The 20,589-nt window shown below is 38.8% G+C and overlaps 1 protein-coding gene across 1 annotated transcript in view; it reads right to left on the bottom strand.

The window, feature by feature from the left end:
* Positions 1 to 348: 348 nt before the first annotated feature.
* Positions 349 to 20,589, bottom strand: part of si:dkey-16n15.6 (organic solute transporter subunit alpha) — a 41,477-nt gene continuing 21,236 nt past the window's right edge. The window contains exons 7-9 of the mRNA XM_039775295.1: positions 16,347 to 16,458; positions 14,913 to 15,165; positions 349 to 1,655 (exon numbers count right to left, since the gene is read on the bottom strand). Coding sequence (XP_039631229.1) covers positions 1,189 to 1,655; positions 14,913 to 15,165; positions 16,347 to 16,458 — 832 coding nt within the window. The 3' untranslated portion in view covers positions 349 to 1,188. The remainder of the gene's footprint in view (positions 1,656 to 14,912; positions 15,166 to 16,346; positions 16,459 to 20,589) is intronic.

The following is a 20,589-nucleotide window of genomic DNA, read 5'->3' as shown; positions in this document are numbered from 1 at the left end:
AGGAGTCAGGTGGACAAGTTTGTTTTGTTGTACAAAGAAGTATGACACAAAAATGTAAAACATAGCTGTGCTGTGCTGGTAGAGGCCTATCCAAAGAAACATTCTGCTAGAATTAAAGCAAAATGTTCTTTTATGATGTGCAACTTACAAGGTGTGCACAGTTTTGCAACCACACCATTTTGAAACATTTTTAATCATATTTCCTAGTAAGTATCGATTTGCAGTTCACTTTAGTATTCTTGTTTGTAAAAGCTGATTGTAGCTGAAAAAATACATGAAATTATTTGCTTTAATTTCAACATTTACAGCAACATAGAGTGAAATTTTATTAAGGGCATAGACTTTTGATATCCATTTATGTTTGTGTCTGTTCTCACTTCTCATAGTCATAATCTGTATTTTTGTATGTTAAATTTAACATAAAATTCTGTCATTTTATAAGTGCATGTTAGTTCCATTTATTCAACAGGAAATTGGGAACTAAAATCAATCGGCCAAATTTAAGTTGAGGGAGTTATTTCTAATAATGAAATCTTGCAAACACACACTGAAAGCGATAAGGATGTTAATGTGCACAAATTATTTCCCTGCACACACATCTTTTTAAAATTATTTTTTTGCATTTAGATAAGGAAACCACACCAAAAATATTTTGTAACACTAAAAACATGCATGTATGAAACTACATAAATTTCAAATCTGAGTAGTTCTTCAATGAACTATTTTAGTTCAGCTTGAGATGTGCACCTGGGCAACAACCATTCCACCTTTTTAATTTAGTTTTCGGGTCACAGGGAACTAACACGTCACTTTCAGTGTCATCAGGAGTCAGGTAGAAACATATACTGGATCAAAGGCTGCACTTGCATGCACTCATATTGGGCCAATTTAGATTCATTTCCTAGCTCTGTACCAATGTCCTTGGCAATAAACTCACAGAGGCAAAGAAAGAATGTGCACTCTCTACATATTGACCAAAGAAAGTTTCAAAATCATTCTCAGAGTTCTGCGAGGCAGGAGTGCTAAACACTGTGCCACTAGGCTGCTCTGGCAAGAGCATTTCCTTTATTTCTTTCTATCCCTACACTGTTAAGGTTTGTAACAAGTAGAATTTATCCTCCTTGTACAGTTCTCCGTTTACTTTCAGGCCAATTCTGGACAGTTCTTCCTCACCATTGCAGCTTCATTCTAAACTACTGTGACCTCATTTCTAGTGTTGTAATTAATCTCTGCTTTCACCATCATCTTTCCCATTTCTAAATCCGCTTTCTTGCCAGTGCTTACTGAGTCCCCAAATCTCTTTTCATGAGGATAAGTTCTTTCAGAAAATGTCATGCCGGAGCTAGGCTGTTGGGTAAAATGGAATTCATCCAAGGGTGCATGCTCTATTTTACACAGGCTATCTTCACTGTCACTGTGATATCCGTGATTTAATGCAGAGGTCACCATTCCTGTCCAGGGCTCTTGTGAGATCACAGAAATTCTCTCAGCAAGCTGTACATCCTCTGTCTGCACATATTTGTCCTGCTTGAAACTCACTGGGCCGGATTCACTTGTTGATCCATTAGGAGAGCCAGGTTCCACCTTACGGAAGCATTGCCGTGCAAAAAGCCCAATGCAGAACATCTCCACAATGATGGAGTAGTGGTAAATTACTGTAGAGACAAAAGCATCAGTGAACAAAATTATTAATTGAATTCAGTGGTCTAAGAAAGTAGGATATATCAAATATATCTGACTGCTATTAATATCTTCACATTTGATGCTATTTATATGGTGTTTCCCATTAGGATAAATAAAGTATGTACAGTGTTTATAAAAAGAGTTCACCCCCTAGGCAGTTTTAACTTTTTTTTTTCTCTTTAAGGTCTAAGTGAAAAAAGATTTCTGTTAAGTGGTCTAAATTAATTACAAATATAAAACATAAAATAACTGATTGCATAAATATTCATTACCTTCAAGTCAGCATTTAGTAGACGTACCTTTGGCAGTCATTACAGCCTTGAGTGTGTCTTGACAGGTTTCTACTAAATCTATATTTCTGCACATTTCATATTTTCCGTATTTGTCTTTGCAAAACTCCTGCACATTTGCACACATGAGCAAAGGTATGCTGAAAACAGTTCAAGGTGCAAGGGCCTGCCCAAGACTAGACTAACATCAGAAGCAAAGGACATTTCATGTATTCCAAAAAGAGATTTTTCTATAAGAAATAACATTGAGCATATAATGAAAAAACAGAAAATTTTCATTATACTGTATATAACATCACCATCTTCTGTGAGATAGGGGACAGTCCCCCATTGCCCGTTATGCAGAGCCACGATTGCTCTTGATGTAAATGGAATGTGTTGTGGTTGTATTGAGTGTAGTATATAAAGTCTCTGTTTAGTGGAGGCCATCTAAGTCTTTAGGCCTTATGTCTACAATGATGATATGGGTCTAAAATAATAAGTAAAATACATGGCCTAAGGGTTTAGCAGTCTCTGTCTCTTTTAATCTATAACCTGATCTTGGTCTTATTGTTTACACTTAAACATTAATTTATTACATTTATGTTTTTCCTCTCCTCTGCAGCCAGCCAAGCTAATTTTCTGTCAAATAGATTCCTTTAGTGCCTGGCATGCTGGTTAGCACCACTGCCATACGGATCCAGCATCCAGAGTTCAAAACTCACACCCAGTTGTTGTCTTTGTGCAGTTTTGCTTCAGCTATTCCTTTATTCTCCCATATTCTCAAAGATATGTGTGACAGGTGGATTAGTGATTGTAAACTGGTCACAGTGTAGGTGTGCATGGACTGACACTCCGTTCAAGGCCGTTTTTTCAAATTATGGTCTTTGGCTGAGAGTCTACAATTCTCTTTTCTTCTTCTTCTTCTTCCGGTTGCACCCGTTAGGGGTTGCCACAGCGAATCATCTTCTTCCATATCTTTCTGTCCTCTGCATCTTGCTCTGTTACACCCATCACTTGCATGTCCTCTCTCACCACATCCATAAACCTTCCCTACAATTCTGAAAAGGATTAATCCGGTTTGACAGTATATGTATGTACTGTATGTATGTATGTATGTATCCTCTTTAACATGAATTGTGGCTAAAAATGAATATGCTTTCTCTTTCTACTTCTCTCTCTGTCTTTTACTGTCCTATACATCTGGAATCATAGAGAAAAATAAAGCCTGTGCAAAGGATGATGGAAAGCCCACATCTTACATCAGTAGATTTATTGTTTTTGGGTAATTCAGAGTCACTGGTCTGAATGAAAAAAAAAAATCAGCATTTTGAACACGTGTCGTGGTGCATTACTGACGCAACAACATTAATCCTTAGCTTAATGCTCCTTTGTTGACTGCATGTGTATATTGTGTGGATTTGTGTATCAGAAAAAATGGAGGCTGCTCCAAGAACATTGTGCAAATCAAAGTGTGTTGCCTTTTTATTTGTACTTATAAGTCAAGATTTATATCTGCTTATGTTTGTAAAAGTTATCTTGCTTTATATGTTTCTGTTACAGTTGATATTTATAAATATGTAAAACCTGTTACACAAGAATAAACTGAACTGACAAATAGGCTGTCTGTTTTCACTAGTCTTGCTGAGCCAGACATGATACTCAAACAAGAATACATGTCTGCGGACAACCCATTAACTGTGTAGTGAATAGTAGCAAAATCATGTACTGCAAATGCTGCAGCCACAAAGCTTCTTCCTAAAACACCCACCTCCAATTCATTTAATCCGTGCATTTTAAACCACTGCCAGGGTATCCGCAAGAGAGCAAAAGATACTGAACAAAAGACTTGACACTGAGAGAAAACTAAAAAGTTAAAATTGCTGTTATCCATTCAGGAGCCCAGTAGTAAAAGGTAATTGAAGTTTAACAATTAATTTGCACATTGTAATGAGCACTGACAGTAGAGACAGACAGATGTGCACATACACACATACATACACAGACCACTGCAGCTACTGGGCTCCACACGTTTGAGACATGCCTCTATCCACTCCAATTGCTTTCTGTCATTTAAACTATTGCATTACTATATAACATAATTGCAAATACAGTTTAGATAAGCATTGTAGTCTATGAATATGCAATATGTAAAAAGGCTGCTGCTATTTTATAATGGTATGTTTGCCTTTCTAATTAGACATTAATGTTAAATTTCTTCTGTTATTTATTTAGAAGTACAGTCACAAGGTGGGAGCTGTGCTGTCTTGTTCATGCTTTTACTGATGTTGTTAGGCAGATTTGTGGTTCTTTATTATTAGCTCTCTTAAGAGCAGCCCTTTTGGTGCAGTATGACATACTGTTTATTTCAAATGCATATTTCGCAGTTCATATTTTCATTAGCATTGCTGCCAATTCTTTCCATTGAATCTCAATGTAAAATCTAATGCTAAAGTTTTTCCTTGCATCAGGTTATGCATATTTTTAAATCAAGTTATGTTTATTTTTAAAATGTGTAATATGCTCTCTGCTCATGTGACACACATTCTTCTTCTTTCGGCTGCTCCTGTTAGGGGTTGCCACAGCAGATTGTCATCTTCCATATCTTTCTGTCCTCTGCATCTTGCTCTGTTACACCTATCACCTGCATGTCCACTCTCACCACATCCATAAACCTTCGCTTAGGCCTTCCTCTTTTCCTCTTCCCTGGCAACTCTATCCTTAGCATCCTTCTCCCAATATACCCAGCATCTCTCCTCTGCACATGTCCAGACCAACGCAATCTCGCCTCTCTGACTTTGTCTCCCAACCGTCCAACTTGAGCTGACCCTCTAATGTACTCATTTCTAATCCTATCTATCCTCTTCACACCCAGTGCAAATCTTAGCATCTTTAACTCTGCTACCTCCAGCTCTGTTTCCTGCTATCTGGTAAGTGCCACCATCTCCAACCCACATAACATAGCTGGTCTCACTACCATCCTGCAGACCTTCCCTTTCATTCTTGCTGATACCCGTCTGTCACAAATCACTCCTGAAACTCTTGTCCACCCATTCCACCCTGCCTGCACTCCCTTTTCACCTCTCTTGCACAATCCCCATTACTCTGTACTGTTGATCCCAAGTATTTAAACTCATCCACCTTCGCCAACTCTACTCCCTGCATCCTCACCGTTCCACTGACCTTCCTCTCATTTACACACATGTATTCTGTCTTGTTCCTACTGACTTTTTCATTTCATTTTTCATCCTCTTCATAGCTGTCCTTACTTCCTCCTTGCTAATCCATTGCACGTCTTGATTCACTATCTCCACATCATCCAACCTCTTCTCTCTCTTGTTCTCTTCATTCATCAGCCTCTCAAAGTACTCTTTCCATCTGCTCAACACACTCTCCTCGCATCTGAGTATGTTTCCATCTTTAGCCTTTATCACTCTAACCTGCTGCACATCTTTCCCAGCTCGGTCCCTCTATTTAGCCAGTCGGTACAGATCCTTTTCTCCCTCCTTAGTATCCAACCTCTCATACAATTCATCATACGCCTTTTCTTTAGCCTTCGCCATCTCACTCTTCACCTTGCACCTTATCTCCTTGTACTTTTGTCTACTTTCTGTATCTCTCTGACTATCCCACTTCTTCCTTGCCATCCTCTTCCTCTGTATACTCTCCTGTATTCCCTCGTTCCACCACCTTTTCCTTTTCCTCCTTCCCCTTTCCAGATGTCACACCAAGCACCCTTCTTGCTGTCACCCTTACTACATTTGCTGTAGTTTCCCAGCTGTCTGATAACTCTTCACTGCCACCCAGTGCCTGTCATACCTCCTCCCTAAGCTCAACCTTTCAGTCTTCCCTTGTCAACTTCCACCATTTGATCCTTGGCTCTGCCCTCACTCTCTTCCTGTTCTTGATCTCCAGCGTCATCCTACAGACCACCATCCTATGCTGCTTAACTACACTTTCCCCTGCCACCACTTTGCAGTCTTCAATCTCCTTCAGATCAACTGTTCTGCATAGGATGTAATCTACCTGTGTGCATCTTCCTCCACTCTTGTACGTAACCCTATGTTCCTCCCTCTTCTTAAAATATGTATTCACCACAGCCATGGCCAACCTTTTGGCAAAATCCACTATCCTCTGACCTTCTTCATTCCTTTCCTTGACACCATACCTACCCATCACCTTTTTGTCTCCTCTGTTCCTTTCACCAACATGCCCATTGAAACCCACTCCAATCACCACTTTCTGTCCTTTGGGTACACTGTTCATCACTTCATCCAACTCACTCTAAAAATCTTCTTTCTCACCCATTGCACCCCCAACTTGCGGTGCATATGAACTAACAACATTCATCATCACACCCCCAATTTCCAGCTTCATAATCATTACTCTGCCTGACACTCTTTTCACCTCCAAAACACTCTTGACATACTGTTGCTTCAGAATAACCCCTACTCCATTTCTTCTCTTATCCACCCCATGATAGAACAATTTGAATCCACCTCCAATCCACCTGGCCTTACTCCCCTTCCATTTAGTCTCTTGCACGCACAATATATCAACCTTCCTTCTCTCCATCATATCTGCTAACTCTCTCCTCTTACCAGTCATACTGCCAACATTCAAAGCTCCTACCCTTAGTTCCACTCTCTTTACTTTCCTCCTCTCCTCCTGCCTCCGGACACGTCTCCCCCATCTTCTTCTCCTTCTTTTTCTTCTTCTTCAGTCAACAGTAGCCCAATTTCTGCCAGACCCTGTTGGCGGTCGTTGTTGACCTGGGGCTCGACCAATCCAGTATGGAAATTTGTATTGTTGTCCACATATTGATTTGGCAAAATTTTACACCGGTTACCCTTGCTGACTTAACCCTCCCCATTTATCTGGGCTTGGGACCGGCACAAAGAAACACACTGGTTTGTGAATCCCCTGTGGCTGGGTTGCTCATGTGACACATTTTACATGTCTAAAAGGAGACTTTTCAACTGTAGACAGTCCATCGCAAAGAAAAGCTTGCTATCTGTCAGACCAGGTTAACAAGAGCACTTCTGATCTTTTGCAGTTCCAAATGACCACCACCCGCCTTGAGGTGTTGGATTAGTTTAAGAATGTGACAGTCAATGAGCTGTCTTAATTGTTCTCACGAAATTTTTCCCGCGCATAGTTGTCTCTATGCATCTTTTTTCAGTAAGACTAGCTTTCACAAAATAAAAATCAGCAACATATGCTTATAGACTCATTACTACCAGTATATCAGATTCATTTACAGCAAAAAAAGAGCTGAGGTTTTGTTAAATGGTTAATAGATATTGATACACCCTTAAAAAGTATTGTCTTCATGCTGCATTATTACTAAGTGGTTAGGGTCATGTAATTGCACTTTATAGCTACTAAACTACTCTCAAATAACAGTGCCTGCCTCATACAAGCAAACACTTTTAATTTAATTATTTATATTTTAATTTACTGCTTCACCCACTCCCTGCAATCATCTTTCACTCTACTGTTTTTGAATCTTGCTTTTTTGTCATCTTGCATCATTCGTATAGCAAGAGACGTACCTGAGATGTTATTACACAACCCCAGACCTTTTAGTTTTACTTCAGTTTACAGCATATACTGTAGGTACGGATGTCAGCATGTACATATCATGTGCTTAGTACACGTAAAATGTCAGGAGGAGAAGTGTATCCAAAAGGCCAAGATCATTGAAACGGAGTATTCCTGTTATAAATGCCTCATTGTGATATAATCTACAAAAACATAATTACACAACGGTTTTGTTTTCTTTACTTCATTGTCACCTGATAATATCTACATTTTTACTCAGCAGGACTATATATTGATATGATGTCACTTCATCTAACAATTTATGTATGCAAATATATTGTGAGGTTTAGACCGGCAGTGTGGTGTGGTTGTTTAGGAACTCCACTCTAGGCCATACATTGCTGATTCAGTCTTTAACACTAATTTATTGAGTAATTTTGAACAAGTAACCTGCCTATGCTCCCCGATTGTAAAAAATAAGTATATTGTATGTAAACAGTTGTATTATCTATTCTAATAAAAGGCAAAGCCCTCACCGACTGACTGACTGACTCACTCACTCATCACTAATTCTCCAACTTCCCGTGTAGGTAGAAGGCTGAAATTTGGCAGGCTCATTCCTTACAGGTTACTTACAAAAGTTAAGCAGGTTTCATTTCGAAATTCTACGTGTAATGGTTATAACTGAATCCTACTTACGTACATATATACGTCCATAGCCTGCAGCTCGGTCACCGTGTGAGGCAGAGTTGTGTTCCCCCATCACCATGCCTCCCACGTAGTTGGCTGCTTGCCTATATTGCGTCCCCCATCCCCACGCTTCCCACGTAATTGACTTTATGCCCATATAAGGCCGTCCGTCAGCAGCAATCCAAGCTGTGAGAAAACAGTAAAAAGGAGGCGTGTCAGACGTCATGGTACATTTTCTGATGCAGCTAGATGGAAACAACTTTCTGACGCTGCCGCCAAATAGTCGCAGAAAGATCCACAAGTTAATAGACAAGCTGTCGCTAAATACTCGCAGGCAAATCCACAAGTTCATAGAGACGCTGCTGCTAAATACTCGCGGGCTAATCCGCAAGTTCATAGAGACTCTGTCGCTAAATACTCGCAGGCAATTCCACAAGTTCATAGACACGCTGCCGCTAAATATTCGCAGGCAAATCCACAAGTTAATACCGGGAATGCCTGTTAAACATCTTAGATTCACGAGTAACGATTTGGGTGGTGAGATGTCTATCGAGATAATCACCATCGATCAAAGAACTGTCACTTACCGAGTGGTTTCCATGCCCGGAGATGCTGCCTTCCTTTTCCATTCTCTGTGTTACATATTGCACGGCCATATCAGGCTCAATCTTGATATCCGGAGGAACATTGTGTCTTATGTATTGAATGACTGGGACAGGTTCAAGGTGTGGACTGATGACGGTACAGGAGATAATTATACTACACAGGGGCACTATAAGAGTGAAATGCTTAAGCCCTTCACCTATGCTTCTGCATGTGAGTTGAAGGCTGCCGCTGAATTGTTCGGTTGTTGCTTTCAAGTGTACTGAAATGGCCAAATATTTTACACCTTTGGACAACTGCCAATGCCTCTTAAACATCTTAGATTCAAAGCTGACGATTTCAGTAGTGGACACTTTGATGTTTATGAATGTTTAAACTCTCAAAAGCTGGATGCGAAGTTATCGATGAAGCCGGTTGTATGCTTACAATGCTTGACAGATGCGGAATGTCACTTCAACACAAGTCCTGCAAATACTAACGTAATTGAAACAAACCATGAAACTCAAACCGATTATGACAGCAGCAATCCAAGCTGTGAGAAAACAGTAAAAAGGAGGCGTGTCAGACGTCGTGGTACATTTTCTGATGCAACTAGACGAAAACAAATTCGTGACGCTGCCGCCAAATACTCGCAGAAAAATCCACAAGTTAATAGACACGCTGTCGCTAAATACTCGCAAGCAAATCCACAAGTTCATAGAGACGCTGTTGCTAAATACTCGCAGGCAAATCCACAACTTTATAGAGACGCTGTCGCTAAATACTCGCAGGCGATTTCACAAGTTCATAGACACGCTGCCGCTAAATATTCACAGGCAAATCCACAAGTTAATACCGTTGTCTGTTAAACATCTTAGATTCACGAGTAGCGATTTGGATAGTGAACACTTCGATGAATGAAACCTGTTATCTTTACAACGGTTGACAAACACGGAATGTAACTTGAACACAACATGTCCTCCAAATACGAACCTGATTGAAAGAAATAATGATAATCAAATCCTTGATGACAGCAACACTCATAACAGTGACAAAACAATTACAATCATGTTACGTTATTTTTAAAATGTTTCCTTTTCTTTTTCATAACTTCTTTAACACACTACTTCTCTGCTGCGAAGTGAGGGTATTGTGCTAGTGTGTCTATATTTGTAAAGTTCTTTGGGATGGTGTTCACCATAGGAAATAAATGAAAGTTGTTTTTGCTAAATGCCTTAAAAGATACAAGTGTAAGAGCATCAAGTGGAATGTTCTACTACAAACACTTCCACTATCACGTTAAGTATAGGCTCAATATACCATCTTCAATCAGCCTAAACAGCACATCTTTGGTGATGTGGAAGAAAACTGTAGAATCCCATAGGAAAAGCCATACAAACAGAAGGAGAAAATGCAGACCTCACACGGACAACAAAAATCAGGATTCAAACTTAGGGCACTGTGACAATTATGATGTGTTGTGCACATTTAAAGTTTAGAACTTTATTGTAATTTAATTATTATTGGAAATGTGCATGTGCACTCCAAGTCATTCCACATTTAGGACCCACATACAGGAATAAATGTAAAAAAATTGAATTCTGACACATATTCTATTGGAAAATGTAAAAGAACACCAATAAGTACTGTAATACTGTCAAGATAGAGAACAGACTATGTTGTGATCAAAGTCCCAAGGTCAGTGGAACCCCCTGTGAGAAAGGAGAATATGGAAGGTCACATCACTGAAATCAGCAGGAGGTTCTCAAAACCTTATGGGAGCAGTTACTTGTGTTACTAAATGCTATATAGTACTCTGTGAAATATGCTTTATTCTGGGTGAAGTCATTGTGCACCACTTACACAATTAATGGAATTTGAGAAGAATCATGTCATGGGCTTTTATGAAGCAGAATAATTCTTCTGTTAAATTGCAGAAAGAACTGGATGCAGGTGTTGAAGTTGGCAATGACAGCAAGAGGAAGGTATCTACAGGATGAGGGTGTGTGTGTGGATGTATGTTATGACTGATGTAACAGAAGGAAGATTGTGGCAGACCCACTGTCATGTCAGAAGTGTCCACTCAGATCATATGCAGTCATATTTTTGATGCAAGACTGTGGTCATGCCTTTGCTTGCTTTGACTGCCACTCATTCATTGCTGATCACACCTGCAGTGGTGCCTTGATTACTGACTTTGATACAACATTGAGACGTGAAATCGGAGGCAGAACACAAAGAAGCAGTGCACTCCCAGAGAATCACACAGATAAAGAATGAGTGGTGGTCCAAAGCTGGATGAGATGTGGGCAGTAAAGGTGAGCTGAAGACTCGTAAACGAAAGCTGAAGAAAAGACAGACTCTAGCGGTCCCAGTGTATCATTTTGGTAAAAGGTGCCGAGTGGTATGTAGCAGACTGAAATGGAAAAAAAATATATAAAAAACAAAAAAGAATTAGCCATTGGGGAAGTACGACAGAGACAGATAGAGGGTAATAGAGGGACAGAGTTTGGGTTGCCATCTACCCTGATGACACTCAACTACTGAAGTAGAGACTGTGGTATCAAACTCTTATTTGTTTTTATTTTTTGCTTTGTATCCTGTATGTTTAGCCATAATAAAGGATATACAGTGGAACCTCGGTTTACAAGTAACGTGGTTTACGAGTGTTTTGCAAGACGGGCTTAATTTTTTAATAATTTTTGACTTGATAAATGAGCGATGTCTTGCAGTACGACTAGTATGGATACACTTTGTCTGCTGAGCGTCATGTGATCACAACTGAGCTGATGGTTCTTCTCTCTCACGTGCGTCTTTATCTCCTTATCTCTCTTGCTCGCTCACTGTTGTGAGTGATGAGTGTTGCTGTCATATATATACAGGGGCATGAAAAACTATTTGCCCCCTTCCTGATTTCCTATTCTTTTTCATGTTTGTCACACAAAATGTTTCTGATCATCAACAAGTAACCACAAAATGCAGTTTTTAAATGATGGTTTTTATTATTTAGGGAGAAAAAAAATCCAAACCTACATGGCCCTGTGTGAAAAAGTAATTTCCATAGCCACCCCAGGCCTGATTACTGCCACACCTGTTTCAATCAAGAAATCACTTAAATAGGAGCTGCCTGAGACCAAAAGCACCTCAAAAGCTAGACATCATGCCAAGATCCAAAGAAAATCAGGAACAAATGAGAACAGAAGTAATTAAGATCTATCAGTCTGGTAAAGGTTATAAAAACATTTCTAAAGCTTTGGGACTCCAGTGAACCACAGTGAGAGCCATTATCCACAAATGGCAAAAACATGGAACAGTGGTGAACCTTCCCAGGAGTGGCCGGCCGACCAAAATTACCCCAAGAGCGCAGAGACGACTAATCCGAGAGGTCACAAAAGACCCCAGGACAACGTCTAAAGAACTGCAGGCCTCACTTGCCTCAATTAAGGTCAGTGTTCACGACTCCACCATAAGAAAGAGACTGGGCAAAAACAGCCTGCATGGCAGATTTTCAAGACGCAAACCACTGTTAAGCAAAAAGAACATTAGAGCTCGTCTCAAGAGCTTCTCACACAGATATGTGGTACCAAACATACACAAGGTACACGGAGCTGGAGCATTTGTGTGGGAATGGAGTGAATAAACAGTGCAGGCCGTGCAGTATCATACTTTGCCTTCAGTGTGCCATTACACTGCAGCTCAATCACCTCCATCTGAATCTGCACAGGTGCAGTTTCCACATCGACGGCAAATGGGTTGCGAAACAACTCAAAATTCTTTTTTTGTTCTTCAAAGTCACCAAAGCGCCGTGTGAACTCAGTGCGCTCAGTTTATCAGCAAAGTGCGTATTTGGGAACACCGTTGTGCCGACTTGGTTCAATATTACTTGGCAACAGGTATACTGGGGCAAGTTGCACTGGTGCATTTGTGTCTCCCATAAAAGTAGCTTCACTTGAAATCACTTTGATTTTGCACGGGTAAAAACGTCTGCTGAAGTGCCAGATTCTTCTTTAACTCTTCTGCTTTCTGTATCTTGTGCATTGCATTCAGGTCTTTCAGGTTATCTTGATGTTTTGTCTCATAGTGCCGTCTTAGACTAAATTCTGTAATTACAGCCACATTAGCTCCACAAATGAGACATACGGGTTTACCGGCAATGTAAGTAAACATATACTCAGCCTCCCATCGGTTTTTAAAGGCTCTATGTTCAGAATCACCTTTTCTCTTCGGCATCGTGTGGGCTAGCTTCGCAATAACTTGCAGCATCATAAGCTAGACTTGATTAACGCGGTAAGTGTTCGGCAAGGCAGCTGAAGCACTGCATTATGGGATCTGTAGTTTATTGTGTTACCAGTTATGACCATTACGCGTAGAATTTTGAAATGAAACCTGCCCAACTTTTGTAAGGAAGCTGTAAGGAATGAGCCTGCCAAATTTCAGCCTTCCACCCACACGGGAAGTTGGAGAATTAGTGATAAGTCAGTGAGTCAGTCAGTCAGTGAGGGCTTTGCCTTTTATTAGTATAGATTAATCATTTTTATATGAATAGTTTTGGGTTGTGGAACGAATCATCTGAGTTTCCATTTTTTCTTATGGGGAAATTCACTTTGATATACGAGTGCTTTGGACTGCGAGCACGTTTCCGGAACGAATTATGCTCGCAAACCGAGGTTCCACTGTATTTAGTTATTGAGTTAAGATAGATGCAACATGTAATTTCTAAGAAATGCTCAGAAATAAGATGTGATATTTAGTTTACTAACAAAAAGTGCGAAAGGAGTAAGAAAAGTTAAGAAAAAAAAATTGCTTCCCTTCTTTATGGTCTTAATTATCAAAGTAAAATATGATTTTTTTTTATTTAAAAAACACTTTTGTGGGTGTTTTAAATGTTCATTTTCTTCAGAATTGTAAAAGTGTGTCATTTGAACTGCCAAATATTTGAATATTAAACTTTTAAGTCTGCAGGAAGGGGGGTGGCATTGTTCAGGGGAAAGGCTACTTTATAATTAAAGAGAGGTCACCACAGCCAAACAATTGGCGAGTGGTAGTAGGGTATTACACGTAGGTGACTTAGACCTTCACAACCTATGTCAGAAACAAACATCATGCGTGAAACAGGATAAATGTTCCTCCAATAAGACAATGCCATTTCATATTCCATCTGTGCATCTCAATGTACTGTAGAAACTGTTTGTCAACTCCCCTGGTTGGTAGCTCACCTGATCTCTCCCTGATTATGGAACATAACATGCCCGGAAACCAGCAATGAACCTTGACCAGTTTCAACCTCCCTTTAAAAGAGTATGGATTGACAGTTCACAGAAGGACATTTGTCATCTTTATGTGCATTTGCATGTCTGGGTGTTGGCCTGTATTGGGAATGGGAAGTTACATCCAATTTTAATTTGAAAATGCTGCACTATGTGACACTCATTGTACTGAATAAATTAGTGTGTGTGATCATGTTCTTTGACACTCAGAAGATTCTGCTACCTGAATCTCAATTCCGTGATAAGATGCCTACAGCATGTTTTTTTTTTGTACTTTTCACTATTTTATATTATTTCATTTTATATAACTTGAAATAGTGAATTTTTTCTTACAAGTCCAAAGTGAATCTTCACAAACCCTTTTAGTGAGCACAGATTGCAAGCAGCTTAAATTATCCTGAAGTCTATCACGACTCTTGGGAAAGTATAATGGCTGTCAAATACTTGAAAACAAATATTCATCATTTAGAAGTGCTGATATCTACATACCTTCTATAGCAATGGCAATCTGACTCGCAAGACCTCCTACATTAAAGGGCTGAATAGGATAGTTAAGCAAAGAAGTACCAGGTTAATTTAGACAATACTAAAAATATAAAAATTTTGGAAACCTGATCTTTATTAACTTTAATTAAACACAGAGAAAAGTTTAGTTGTGTAGTTGTTTAAAAGTAACACATTGTATAAATTTATTACATAGTGTTTTTTTTTTTTAATCAGATAAAAAATTAGGTATTATGAGTGATATTAAGGGAGATGTAAAACTTACAAAAAAGTAAAGTAACAAGTTTTCTAACAGACATTTATACATGTAGGCTAAATGTTTACAACTAGACTTTAATAGAAACAAAAGGCAGAATGAATCTGGAATACTTACATTGTGAGCGCATGAGTCTGGAGAAGGGTGGATTGCAGGGGATGACCCCAAAAGCTGCCATTGTCTCAAGAATTCCACTTTGCAGGCCACACAGCACCAAAATTAAAATAATACAAATGAATTTGGCACGTAACCCATAACCATGCAGAGCCTGCCGTGTGGCCTTATAAAAGAGCAAGTAACCATAGAAAGAAAGGAAAGTGGACACCCCAATGATGGCATTCACATAGGCATTAGGGTTGTTGTAATCAACCTGAAATATAAAGACAGGATATTTTCTCACTAGTTATGCATACATACATGTTTTGAAATCCCAGTCTTAAATAGTCTTGTTTGAAGAAAATGCAAACTGTGCTTTCTACTTCCAATTCTTAAATAGTTTTGTTTCAAGCCAAATTCAAACTATGCACTCTACCTCTGTATCTTCATATAATTCACTTTCACATTCACTGATTCACTTATTAGTTGAATTACATAGTTACATGTAATTTTATTGAATTACATGATTGTTGATAGATAGATATATAATTTTATTAATCCCAAAGGAAATTGCATTTTTACAGTAACAGACAAAAACACACAATATGCAGTACATATGACAATTATTATAATACTAGGCTCACCCGCCTTTTAAGGCGAGCGACTTTTAAGTTGACCACTTCTTAAGGCAATTCAATATGTAGATCAATTTGATATTTTATACAAACTCATTAATTTGGTTATATTGCATTTGAGCGGTATTACTTTAATACTTATGGTTTGTTATTTTTGTGATGAAATTTAAAGTTTTTTTCTATATTGAGGTTGCCCTTTTGAACCCCCTGATATTTACCACGTGGTGAGGCATTTGTACTCCATCAACATTAATTATTTCCAGAGACATAATTTTGTCTATTTTTCCAGCGCATCGCGCACAAAAGCAAGGAAACGATGGGAGCACCAGAACTCTGCTCACATCATGTCGCTTCGTACCGCAAGCTGCAAGTATTAAGTCTGTGATAAGCGGAATACCGCTACGCTTTCCACTCATGGGACGGAAGGACAATCCCGACCGCTTTTATATAGTAAGAAAGAAGAAGAAGATATCGCACAGTCTGGAGTAGAAAATCATCCTTTACCTGGAAAAATGAAACTACAAATCCCATCGTGCATTGCAAAATGGACGGGGCGCGTGTGAAACTCCATGCTACTCGCACAGTCTGGAGTAGAAAATCATCTTTTACCTGGAAAAACGAAACTACAAATCCCATCGTGCATTGCAAAATGGACGGGGCGTGTGTGAAACTCTGCGCCTGCATAGCACTCACAGGACGGAAGGACAATTCCGACCGCTTTTATATAGAAGGATTTAGTATGGTCCGTATATGACAAAATCAGAAGATGTAATGTTCTTTCATGATTTATTCCTTCTTCTTCCCCTAAAGTTTTACTCACATCCCCGTAGTCATACTTCTCATCTGTCCACAGTACCATGGTGACAAAGAAGAGGATTGTCCTCACAACTGATAGCTGAAAAACAATAGCTGTCATCCATCTCATATTAGACCTGTGGAAGAAAAATGTATCTGAAAAATCTAATAAAGTATTTGTTATAGGTAGAAGAGTGTAATAACAAAGTAATCTAAAAATAAATCACATTTATTAGTTTTGCTGTATGCTGCCATTGCCTGTTACATGAAAATAAACTGATAATCAATCTTTATTTCATACAGCATCATTAACATGCACCAACACAAACATACAGATTTACTGTGCCTAATAAAGGTATTCACATTCTTGGAGGTTTTCATATTTTTTTGAGTCACAGTAGATTTAATTTGGCTTTTTTCACACTGATCAGCATATAAAAATAAACTTTTTAATATCAAAGTGAAAACATATCTCTGCAAAGTGGTGTAAATTAATTTCAGATATAAAGCAAAAAATAATGGATTGCACCCCCAAGAAGAAATACACTACTAAGAGACAACAAGTTTTTTCAAAGAAGTATCGGGCGTGCTAATTGATAGTATTCTTGACATAGTAAACTCATCATTAGATACGGGGTCTTCCCAGACTGTCTTAAGACTGCTATAGTTAAACACCTATTCAAGAAAAATAATCTCGACTTTTCTGCTTTTGAAAATTTTAGACCCATTTCTAATCTGCCTTTCTTAAGTAAAATTCTACAGAAGGCAATCATTATGCAGCTAAATGACTACCTCAATAAACATGCTATTCTTGATAAGTTTCAGTCGGGTTTCAAAACAAATCACAGCACAGAAACTGCACTTGTTAAAGTATTAAATGACTTGCATGTAAATGCAGGCAGAGGCCATTTATCTGTTCTCATCCTCTTAGATCTGAGTGCCGTATTTGGTACCATTGATCACAATATTCTTTGAAATTGCCTTAGTCAGTGGGTAGGCCTCTGTGGCAGTGTCTTAAATTGGTTTGAATCCTACCTGGCTGGTATAAAATTCTTTGTGAGTTGTGGTAATTATACGTCAAAGACACATGATATCCTATATGGTGTTCAACAAGGCTCTATCCTGGGTCCACTGCTCTTTTCAATTTACATGCTTCCGTTAGGTCGGATTATCTTGGGGCATAATGTGAGCTACCACATCTATGCTGGTGACACACAGCTCTATTTATCAATAGCACCTGATGATCCTGACTCTGTTGTTTCACTAACACAATGTCTTACTTGTATTTCTAAATGGATGAGTAGTAATTTTCTCAAGCTAAATAAAGAGAAAACAGAAATTTTAGTGATTGGCAATAATGGATATAATGAGGTTATTAGAAATAAACTTGATGCATTTGTATTAAAAGCCAAGACGGAGGTAAAGAATTTAGGGGTAACTGTTGACTGTGACCTGAATTTTAAATTGCATATTAATCAGACCACTAGGACAGCATTTTTTCACTTAAGAAACATAGCAAAAGTTATCATTGAAAGATGCTGAGAAATTAGTCCACGCTTTTGTTTTCAGTCGACTAGATTACTGTAATGCACTCCTCTCAGGACTACCCAAAAAAGACATAAATCGTTTGCAACTAGTGCAGAATGCAGCTGCTAGAATCCTAACTAGGAAAAGAAAATCTGAGCACATTTCTCCAGTTTTGATGTCACTACACTGGTTACCTGTGTCATTTAGAATTGACTTTAAAATACTGCTTATGGCTTACAAAGCCTTAAATAATCTCACTCCATCTTATACAGTATTCCCTCGCTATATCGCGCTTCGACTTTCGCAGCTTCACTCTATCGGGGATTTTATATGAAAGCATAACTAAATATATAACGCGGATTTTCACTGCTTCGCGGGTTTTGCCGACAATGTGTCTTTTTACTTCCTGTACATGCTTCCTCAGTTGGTTTGCCCAGTTGATTTCATACAAGGAACGCTATTGGCGGATGACTGAGAAGCTAACCAATCAGAGCATGCAGTTAAGTTCTCCTGACTGAGAAGCTAACCAATCAGAGCACGCAGTTAAGTTCTCCTGACTGAGAAGCTAACCAATCAGAGCACGCAGTTAAGTTCCTGTATGCTGAATGCAGTGTTAACCATGAAGTCTCGTCTCGCTCATTCAGCATCAATGTGTTTCACTGTGTAAAGAGTTGTGCTCTTTTGTGTTTATCTTTGTGCATAGTCAAGCCTTTCATTATGGCTCCAAAACGATCTGCTACTGCTTCAGGGGCCGTACCCAAGCGCAAAAGGAAGATGTTAACGATTGCCGAAAAGGTAAACGTTTTGGATTTGTTGAAGGCTACGATTCTTTTTATTTAAAAAGTAGGAAAGGAATATAAGATCTACCGCCGCAGTGTCCTTTTAACCAGGGTGCAAAATGAGTTGTAAGTGGATGTAATAAGGCAGTAGTCTGGATGGAATCTGCTTTAGGGATTTGGATTGAAGACTGCCAGAAGAAGAACGACGGCAGTGTTTCACATTTGCCTGAAGAGGCTCCTTTGGAAGAGCTGTAACGCTTTCCTTTGTTGTGCAGTAAAACTAAACTCATTGTTATTGGACAAGTCATCGTGTCATTGTTGGTGAGCAACCATAATTAATTTTCTACTTAGTAGTACTTAGTACATGTACGTACGTTTAGTGTCATTGTACACACATTTACTGTATACTATTTTTCTTTAATTGTACGTATTTATTGCTGGTGGCCTGTCTATCGTAATGGCTGTAACATATGTGATATCGGAGACACTTAATATCTTTAAAATAATATTTAGGTTTTACTGTATATAAACAGTGTGTTTATATATATAATTTCAATGAATCTTGCCTAATATCTAAGAGAATACAAAGGGATTATGATGTATAACTCTGCGGGGAATATTTATAAACAGTGTTCGAGACTTTATAAGGGCTTAAAATATATAAAAATAACCATACAAACATATGGTTTCTACTTCGCGGATTTTCACCTATCGCGGGGGTCTGGAGCATAACCCCTTGATCGAGGAGGGATTACTTTATATCGGAATGTCTGACACCTTATTTTCCAAATCATAACTTTAGATCCTCAAAAGAGTGTCTGCTTAAAATTCCAAGAGCTAAACTTAAAAGAAGTGGTGAGGCAGCCTTCTGCTGTTATGCACCTAAAATCTGGAATAGCCTGCCAATAGGAATTTGCCAGGCTAATACAGCAGAGCACTTTAAAACACTGATGAAAACACATTACTTTAACATGGCTTTCTCATAGCTTCATCTTAGTTTAATCTTGATGCTCTGTATATTCAATTAATTATCATTACTATTCATGGTGGCCAAAATCCTTACTAACACTTATTCTCTCTTCTGCTCTTTTTCCGGTTTTCTCTGGTGGCGACCTCCGCCATCACCACCTGATCAAAGCACTGTGATGTCCCTACATTGATGGATTAAAGACCAAAAGTCCACGTGATCATCATCATCAAGTCCTTCCATGAGAACCCTGAATACAATGAGGACTAATCATTTATGTTAGGTAGAATGCCCAGAGGGGGTTGGGCAGTTTCATGGCCTGGAACCCCTACAGATTTTATTTTTTCTACAGCTGTCTGGAGTTTTTTTTTTGTTTTTTCTGTCCTCCCTGGCCATCGGACCTTACTTTTATTCTATATTAATCAGTGTTCTCTTATTTTAATTCTTACTTTGTCTTTTTTTTCGCTTTATTCATCATGTAAAGCACTTTGAGCTACATTATTTGTATGAAAATGCGCCATACAAATAAATGTTGTTGTTTTTGTTGCTGCTCTTATTTTGTCACAGGAGACATTTCCAAAACTGTTTATTTCCTGTTTTTTCTAAGGACACCGTCAAAATGTTTTGGTGAACTGAGAGATCAACCTTACTGAGACCTTTCTTTATTTTCAGATATTGCATGATGGGCACAGGTGAGCTGGTCATGTGGTGGCTTGTTTTGTGTCTCATTATAATTTGGCTGCTAATTAAGGAAAAAGATACAACAAAGGGGCCTGAGTCAAGTTAATTAGCAACAAAAACTGGTAACTAGTTAAGAAGATGGTTAGAATGAAAACCTGCAGCCACTGTGGCCCTCCAGGACCAGAGTTCGACATCTGTGCCTTAGAATAAAGCAACAGCTTGCACTTGGATTTCCTGTAGCAATCTTTATCTTTCTATTTGTGTGCATGGGCACCGGAAAAGCCATTTGATCTGTATTTGCTTTCATTACAGGA

This window comes from Polypterus senegalus, chromosome 13 (genome assembly GCF_016835505.1).
Source record: "Polypterus senegalus isolate Bchr_013 chromosome 13, ASM1683550v1, whole genome shotgun sequence".
Lineage (NCBI taxonomy): Eukaryota > Metazoa > Chordata > Cladistia > Polypteriformes > Polypteridae > Polypterus > Polypterus senegalus.
Note: the sequence above shows the minus strand (reverse complement) of the source record. Positions and strands in the feature narration are given on the sequence as shown.